Source organism: Salvelinus fontinalis, chromosome 30 (assembly GCF_029448725.1).
Source record: "Salvelinus fontinalis isolate EN_2023a chromosome 30, ASM2944872v1, whole genome shotgun sequence".
In the NCBI taxonomy this organism is placed as follows: Eukaryota; Metazoa; Chordata; class Actinopteri; order Salmoniformes; family Salmonidae; genus Salvelinus; species Salvelinus fontinalis.
Genome location: NC_074694.1, coordinates 3228474 through 3237950, shown reverse-complemented (window position 1 = coordinate 3237950; position 9477 = coordinate 3228474). Strand labels below are relative to the sequence as shown.

The 9477-nt window shown below is 44.4% G+C and overlaps 1 protein-coding gene across 1 annotated transcript; it reads right to left on the bottom strand.

Annotated features, from left to right (window-relative positions):
- Nucleotides 1-873: 873 nt before the first annotated feature.
- LOC129828470 (uncharacterized) lies at nt 874-2020 on the bottom strand. The gene is made up of 2 exons (XM_055889503.1): nt 1878-2020; nt 874-1682 (listed from the first exon to the last, which is right to left on the bottom strand). Exon 2 carries the CDS (start codon nt 1635-1637, stop codon nt 888-890), a length of 750 nt encoding a protein of 249 aa, XP_055745478.1. The 5' UTR covers nt 1638-1682; nt 1878-2020; the 3' UTR covers nt 874-887.
- Between the last annotated feature and the right edge of the window lie 7457 nt (nt 2021-9477).

Here is a 9477-nt window from a genome sequence, read left to right as displayed (position 1 = left end):
CATCACATCACACATCATACATCACATCACACATCATACATCACATCACACATCACATCATACATCACATCACACATTACATCACACATCATACATCACATCACATCATATCATACATCACATCACATCATACATCACATCACACATCATACATCACATCACACATCATACGTCACATCACAAATCATGCATCACATCATACATCACGCATCATAAATCACATCACACATCACACATCACATCAAACATCCCATCACACATCATACATCACATCACACATCATACATCATACATCACACATCATACATCACGCCACACATCATACATCACACATCACACTTCACACATCACACATCATACATCATACATCATACATCATACATCATACATCATACATCACATCATACATTACATCACACATCACACATCATATATCACATCACACATCACACATCATACATCACATCACACATCATACATCACATCACACATCACACATCATAGATCATACATCACATCACATCACACATCACACATCATACATCACATCACACTTCAAACATCACATCACATCACATATTATAAATCACATCACATCACACATCATATATCACATCACATCACACATCATACATCACATCACACATCATACATCACATCACACATCACATATCACAGATCATACATCACATCACACATCACACACCATACATCATACGTCACATCATTTACATTTACATTTACATTTAAGTCATTTAGCAGACGCTCTTATCCAGAGCGACTTACAAATTGGTGCATTCACCTTATGACATCCAGTGGAACAGCCACTTTACAATAGTGCATCTAAATCTTTTAAGGGGGGGGGGGGGCAGAAGGATTGCTTTATCCTATCCTAGGTATTCCTTGAAGAGGTGGGGTTTCAGGTGTCTCCGGAAGGTGGTGATTGACTCCGCTGTCCTGGCGTCGTGAGGGAGTTTGTTCCACCATTGGGGTGCCTGAGCAGCGAACAGTTTTGACTGGGCTGAGCGGGAACTGTACTTCCTCAGTGGTAGGGAGGCGAGCCGGCCAGAGGTGGATGAACGCAGTGCCCTTGTTTGGGTGTAGGGCCTGATCAGAGCCTGAAGGTACTGAGGTGCCGTTCCCCTCACAGCTCCGTAGGAAAGCACCATGGTCTTGTAGCGGATGCGAGCTTCAACTGGAAGCCAGTGGAGAGAGCGGAGGAGCGGGGTGACGTGAGAGAACTTGGGAAGGTTGAACACCAGACGGGCTGCGGCGTTCTGGATGAGTTGTAGGGGTTTAATGGCACAGGCAGGGAGCCCAGCCAACAGCGAGTTGCAGTAATCCAGACGGGAGATGACAAGTGCCTGGATTAGGACCTGCGCCGCTTCCTGTGTGAGGCAGGGTCGTACTCTGCGGATGTTGTAGAGCATGAACCTACAGGAACGGGCCACCGCCTTGATGTTAGTTGAGAACGACAGGGTGTTGTCCAGGATCACGCCAAGGTTCTTAGCGCTCTGGGAGGAGGACACAATGGAGTTGTCAACCGTGATGGCGAGATCATGGAACGGGCAGTCCTTCCCCGGGAGGAAGAGCAGCTCCGTCTTGCCGAGGTTCAGCTTGAGGTGGTGATCCGTCATCCACACTGATATGTCTGCCAGGCATGCAGAGATGCGATTCGCCACCTGGTCATCAGAAGGGGGAAAGGAGAAGATTAATTGTGTGTCGTCTGCATAGCAATGATGGGAGAGACCATGTGAGGTTATGACAGAGCCAAGTGACTTGGTGTATAGCGAGAATAGGAGAGGGCCTAGAACAGAGCCCTGGGGGACACCAGTGGTGAGAGCGCGTGATGAAGAGACAGATTCTCGCCACGCCACCTGGTAGGAGCGACCTGTCAGGTAGGACGCAATCCAAGCGTGGGCCGCGCCGGAGATGCCCAACTCGGAGAGGGTGGAGAGGAGGATCTGATGGTTCACAGTATCGAAGGCAGCCGATAGGTCTAGAAGGATGAGAGCAGAGAAGAGAGAGTTAGCTTTAGCAGTGCGGAGTGCCTCCGTGGTACAGAGAAGAGCAGTCTCAGTTGAATGACTAGTCTTGAAACCTGACTGATTTGGATCAAGAAGGTCATTCTGAGAGAGATAGCAGGAGAGCTGGCCAAGGACGGCACGTTCAAGAGTTTTGGAGAGAAAAGAAAGAAGGGATACTGGTCTGTAGTTGTTGACATCGGAGGGATCGAGTGTAGGTTTTTTCAGAAGGGGTGCAACTCTCGCTCTCTTGAAGACAGAAGGGACGTAGCCAGCGGTCAAGGATGAGTTGATGAGCGAGGTGAGGTAAGGGAGAAGGTCTCCGGAAATGGTCTGGAGAAGAGAGGAGGGGATAGGGTCAAGCGGGCAGGTTGTTGGGCGGCCGGCCGTCACAAGACGCGAGATTTCATCTGGAGAGAGAGGGGAGAAAGAGGTCAAAGCACAGGGTAGGGCAGTGTGAGCAGAACCAGCGGTGTCGTTTGACTTAGCAAACGAGGATCGGATGTCGTCGACCTTCTTTTCAAAATGGTTGACGAAGTCGTCTGCAGAGAGGGAGGAGGAGGGGGGAGGAGGATTCAGGAGGGAGGAGAAGGTGGCAAAGAGCTTCCTAGGGTTAGAGGCAGATGCTTGGAATTTAGAGTGGTAGAAAGTGGCTTTAGCAGCAGAGACAGAAGAGGAAAATGTAGAGAGGAGGGAGTGAAAGGATGCCAGGTCCGCAGGGAGGCGAGTTTTCCTCCATTTCCGCTCGGCTGCCCGGAGCCCTGTACATCACACATCATACATCACACCACACATCATACATCATACATCACATCACACATAATACATCACATCACATATCATACATCACATCACAAATCATACATCACATCACACATCATACTTCATACATCAAATCACACATCATACATCACATCACACATCACATATCATACATCACACATCATACATAATACATCACATCATACATCACATCACACATCATACATCACATCATACATCATACATCACACATCACATCACACATCATATATCACATCATACATCACATCACATCACACATCATACATCACATCACACATCATACATCACATCACACATCATACATCACATCACACATCATACATCATACATCACACATCACATCACACATCATACATCACATCATACATCACATCACATCACACATCACATCACATCACACATCATACATCACATCATACATCACACATCATACATCACACATAATACATCACATCATACATCACATCACACATCACACATCATACATCATACATCACATCACATCACACATCATACATCACATCATACATCACATCATACATCACACATCATACATCACACATAATACATCACATCATACATCACATCACACATCACACATCATACATCATACATCACATCACATCACACATCACATCATACATCACATCATACATCACATCATACATCATACATCATACATCACACATTGGTTTACAGCTCTATATATCATGCTAATAGCTTGTCAAATTAGTCCCTGTTTGCAGTTTCCATTAGCACACACACACACACACACACACACACACACACACACACACACACACACACACACACACACACACACACACACACACACACACACACACACACACACACACACACACACACACACACACACACACACACACAAACTCTTCAATGATAGTGCAATGACAGAAAGGAGGGCCCAGACTTAGTGATTCCCTTACCCATAATGCCTTTGCTGGACCCATGGCTTATTAATGTGCTATGGAAGTCCCCCCCCCCCCCCCCCCCCCCCCCCTTCCCGCCCTCCCACTGCTCTGACAATCCCTCATCCCTATGATATGGTAATTGATCACCAATTCAATTGCTAACTGGAGAAAATTGAATTTGGAGCCTTAACGTTGTTTGTTAACCGTGGTGATGATGGTCTAGATGGATTATTATGGGATGGTCTCTGAGAGGGAACAGCGATTAGATTAGTTTCAGATGGGCTGGAGAGACAGAGAGATTGCCTGGGTAAACCAGTCTGAATGCTTTGAAACAAAATGGTGGTCAGTGTTCAGGGTTGTGTAACCAGGCTATTGGACAGCAGCCAGTCAGACTGTTGTGGGGAAGAACTTCATTGAAACCCCACAAGGACCATTATCAGGGAAATGTTTGTCTGGATGCTTTGCTTCTCAGTTCCTGGAAATGTATAGATTATCTCTCTCTGCTTCAACTCTCTCTCTCTCTCTCTCTCTCTCTCTCTCTCTGTCTCTCTCTCTCTCTCTGTCTCTCTCTCTCTGCTTCAACTCTCTCTGTCTCTCTCTCTCTGTTTCAACTCGCTCTCTCTCTCTCTCTGCTTCAACTCTCTCTCTCTCTCTCTCTCTCTCTCTCTCTCTCTCTCTCTCTCTCTCTCTCTCTCTCTGTCTCTCTCTCTCTCTCTCTCTCTCTCTCTCTCTCTCTCTCTCTCTCTCTGTCTCTCTCTCTCTCTCTCTCTCTCTCTCTCTCTCTCTCTCTCTCTCTCTCTCTCTCTGTCTCTCTCTCTCTCTCTCTCTCTCTCTCTCTCTCTCTCTCTCTGTCTCTCTCTCTCTGCTTCAACTCTCTCTGTCTCTCTCTCTCTGTTTCAACTCGCTCTCTCTCTCTCTCTGCTTCAACTATCTCTTTCTCTCTTTCTCTCTCTCTCTCTCTGCTTCAACTATCTCTTTCTCTCTTTCTCTCTCTCTCTCTCTGCTTCAACTATCTCTTTCTCTTTTTCTCTCTCTCTCTGCTTCAACTATCTCTTTCTCTCTTTCTCTCTCTCTCTCTGCTTCAACTATCTCTTTCTCTCTTTCTCTCTCTCTCTCGCTCTGCTTCAACTATCTCTTTCTCTCGCTCTCCCTCTCTGCTTCAACTTTCTCTTTCTCTTTTTCTCTCTCTCTCTGCTTCAACTATCTCTTTCTCTTTTTCTCTCTCTCTCTGCTTCAACTATCTCTTTCTCTCTTTCTCTCTCTCTCTCGCTCTGCTTCAACTATCTCTTTCTCTCGCTCTCCCTCTCTGCTTCAACTTTCTCTTTCTCTCTTTCTCTCTCTCTCTCTCCTTCAATTCTCTCTTTCTCTCTTTCCCTCTCTCTCTCTCTACTTCAACTATCTCTCTCTCTATCTCTCTCTCTCTCTACCTCTCTCTCTCAATTTTTCAAATCAATTTGCTTTATTGGCATGACGTAACAATGTACATATTGCCAAAGCTTATTTTGGATATTTACAACATAAAAATAAATAAAAATGAGAATCAAAATTGTCAACGGCACAACAGTAACAACAATAACCAAGTGTCAAAATAACCACACATTCAACAATAACAATAACAATAAACATACAGTAGAGTACATGTGCAGGTTGATTGGTCTGTCAGACACTGTCCCTCAACTTATGGCAGGCAGCAATGTAGTGCGCTGCCAACCCACAGCTCTCTGCGTCCTCCCCCAACAGGACGGGTAGCCTACTCTCATCAGAGAGGTCTTTGAAACCTTGAATAAGGGTTTCAAATTTGGGAAAATGTCACTCTCTAATTGTTTTATGTTTTTGACATTTTGTCAGGAAATGCAGCTCCGTCTCAGGTTCTGCTGTTGTGCAGTGGTTGCACAGCCTTTCCTCTACAGGGAGCCAGATTTTCCTGTGTCAACCCTTCTCAATGGAAAGGCTGTGCTCACTGAGCCTGTACTTTGTCAAGGTTTTTCTAAGGTTTTGATCAGTAACCATAGTCAAATATTTAGCCACGGTGTACTGTCGATTTAGGGCCAGATAGCACTGCATTTTGCTTTGTGTTTGTGCTTGTGTTTCCCAATAAGCAATGTAGTTTTGTTTTGACTGTGTTGTAATTTGGTTTATTCTGATTTATTGGATGATCTGGTCCTGAGGCTTCAGTGTGTTAGTAGAACAGGTTTGTGAACTCAGCCCCAGGACCAGCTGGATGAGGGGACTCTTTTCTTTGCTCAGCTCTTGGCATTGCAGGGCTTGGTAGTGATATGAGAGGGGGTCACTGTATTTTAGATGTTTCCAAAACTTAATTGCTCTTTTTTTAGTTTTTATTATAAGTGGATATTGGCCTAATTCTGCCCTGCATGCATTGTTTGTAGTTTTCCTCTGGACATGTAGGAGAATCTTACAGAACTCTGCATGCAGGGTTTCAATAGGGTGTTTGTCCCATTTGATGAAATCTTGTTCTGCAAGTGGACCCCACACCTCGCTGCCATAAAGTGCAATTGGTTCAATGACACATTCAATTAGTTTTAGCCAAATTTGAATAGGTATTTCAATTCAAATTTGTTTTTAATGGCATAGAATGCCCTGCGTGCTTTCTCTCTCAGTTCATTCACTGCCTCATTAACGTGTCCAGTTGAGCTTATTTTTAAACCTAAGTAAGTGTAGTGTGTACAGTACTCTATATATTTTGTACCAATTGAGAACTTTGGTCTAATTCCCTGAGATCTGGATCTTCTCTGGAAAATCATTATTTTAGTATATTTGGGGTTTACTGCGAGGGCCCAGGTCTGCTCTAGCAGATCCAGGCTCTGCTGTAGGCCATGTGCTGTGGGTGACAGCAGGCATAGGTCATCTGCGAAGAGTAGGCATTTAACTTCTGAATTGTGGAGACTAACACCAGGGGCTGAGGATTTTTCTAGAATAGTGGCCAATTCGTTAATGTAAATATTGAAGAGTGCAGGGCTCAGATTGCAACCCTGGCGAAGGCCCCGCCCCTGGTTAAAGAATTCTGTTATTTTCTTACCAATTTTAATGCTGCACGTATTGCCAGTATACATTGATTTAATTACGTCATATGTTTTACCCCCTACACCACTTTCAATAACTTTGTAGAACAGTCCTGTATGCCAAATAGAATCAAGTTATTTTTGGAAGTCGATAAAGCAAGCGTATATTTTGCTATTATTTTGGTGGACATGTTTAGGGTGTAAATATGATCAGTTGTGCAATGTTTGGTATAAATCCAATTTGGCTTTTACTCAAGACATTGTGCTTATTAAGGAAGTTTAGAACTCTTACATTTATAATACTACAGAAAACCTTCCCCAGGTTACTGTTCACACAAATGCCTCTGTAATTGTTAGGGTCAAATTTGTCTCCGTTCTTAAAGATTGGGGTTTTGAGTCCTTTATTCCAGATGTCAGGGAAATAACCTACATTCAGGATCAAATTGAACAGTTTTAATATAGTCAATTGAAATTTTGCACAAGTGAGTTTGGGCATCTCATTTAGGATGCCATCAGGTCCGCATGCCTTTTTAAATTTGAGAGCCTGAAGTTTCTTATAGAGCTCCTGGTCAGTAATTGGGGAGTCCAGTGGATTTTGATTGTCCTTTATAGCTTTTTCTAATCCATTCAACTTCTCATGAATTTGGCGTTGTTCTGCGTTTGTGTCAATTTGAACGGTGTTGTAGAGTGTTTTAAAATGGGTTGTCCATATGCCACCATTTTGTATCGCTAATTCCTCTTGTTTCGATTTTTTTAGTTTTTTCCAATTTTGCCAGAAGTTGTTTGTGTTTATGGACTCCTCAATTAGCGTCAGCTGCTTGCTGTTGTACTGTGCTTTTTTGGTTCTGAGTGTACGTTTATAGAGTTTTAAAGTCTCACAGTAATGAAGGTGTAATTCACCATTATTTGGTCTCTGTGCTTTTGGTTGGAGGGTGTTCTACGATTTTTCCTTATAATTTTACAATCTGCATCAAACCAGTTGTCATCTGTGATCTTTTTTGTTTTTTATTCATTTTAATTGTGCTTATTTTTCCGTTTGCCTGAATATATAGTTGATGTTTTGTACTGCTAGATTGATGCCTTCTTTACTGTGAGTGAATGTGGTATCCAGAAAGTTATCTAAGAGTGTTTGGATATTGTGGTTCCAGGTTACTTTCTGGTATTCTTCTGAGCTGTTTTGGGCCCATCTGTATGAATTTCTGATGTTGTACAGCTTACTGGGCTGTGAATGTGTGGTTGTTTCCATGTCTGTTCTTTTGAGGAACAACGTAATTTGGCTGAGATCAGACAGAGGTGTTAGTGGCTTGACAGTGAATGAGCTGAGAGAGAAAGGGTCAATGTCTGTGATCATATAGTCTACTGTACTGTGGCCAAGAGGTGAGCAGTAGGTGAATCTCCCCAAAGAGTCCCCCGTAACATACCATTGACAACCTCTCTCTCTCTCTCTCTCTCTCTCTCTCTCTCTCTCTCTTTCTCTCTTTCTTTCTCTCTTTCTCTCTCTCTTTCTCTCTCTCTCTCTTTGTCTCTCTCTCTGTCTCTCTTTGTCTCTCTCACTCTCTCTCTCTCTCTCTCTTTCTTTAGTCTCTCTCTCTGTGTGTCTCTCTCTCTCTCTGTGTGTGTCTCTCTCTCTCTCTGTGTGTGTGTCTCTCTCTCTCTCTGTGTGTGTGTGTCTTTCTGTGTCTCTCTCTCAAATCAATTCAATCCAATTTGCTTTATTGGCATGATGTAACAATGTACATATTGCTAAAGCTTACTTTGGATATTTACAATATGAAAATAATGAGAATCAAAATTGTCAACGGGACAACAGTAACAACAATAACCATGGGTCAAAATAACCATACATTGAACAATAACAATAAGCATACAGTGGAGGACATGTGCAGGTTGACACATCCTCCTACTTTGCCTAAACAACACAATCTTGTTTGTTCAAACACTGTCAGACCCACACTCCTACAGTCATGCAGACTCAACTCACAGCTAGTCCAGCTCACAGCAAGTCCAACTCACAACTAGTCCAGCTAGTCCAGCTCAGCTAGTCCAGCTCACAGCTAGTCCAGCTCACAGCTAGTCCAGCTAGTCCAGCTCACAGCTAGTCCAGCTCACAGCTAGTCCAGCTAGTCCAGCTCACAGCTAGTCCAGCTAGTCCAGCTCACAGCTAGTCCAGCTCACAGCTAGTCCAGCTCACAGCTAGTCCAGCTAGTCCAGCTCACAGCTAGTCCAGCTAGTCCAGCTCACAGCTAGTCCAGCTCACAGCTAGTCCAGCTAGTCCAGCTCACAGCTAGTCCAGCTCACAGCTAGTCCAGCTAGTCCAGCTCACAGCTAGTCCAGCTCACAGCTAGTCCAGCTAGTCCAGCTCACAGCTAGTCCAGCTCACAGCTAGTCCAGCTCACAGCTAGTCCAGCTCACAGCTAGTCAAGCTCACGGCTAGTCCAGCTAGTCCAGCTCACAGCTAGTCCAGCTAGTCCAGCTCACAGCTAGTCCAGCTCACAGCTAGTCAAGCTCACAGCTAGTCCAGCTAGTCCAGCTCACAGCTAGTCCAGCTCACAGCTAGTCCAACTAGTCCAGCTCCCAGCTAGTCCAGCTAGTCCAGCTCACAGCTAGTCCAGCTCACAGCTAGTCCAGCTAGTCCAGCTCACAGCTAGTCCAGCTCACAGCTAGTCCAGCTCACAGCTAGTCCAACTAGTCCAGCTT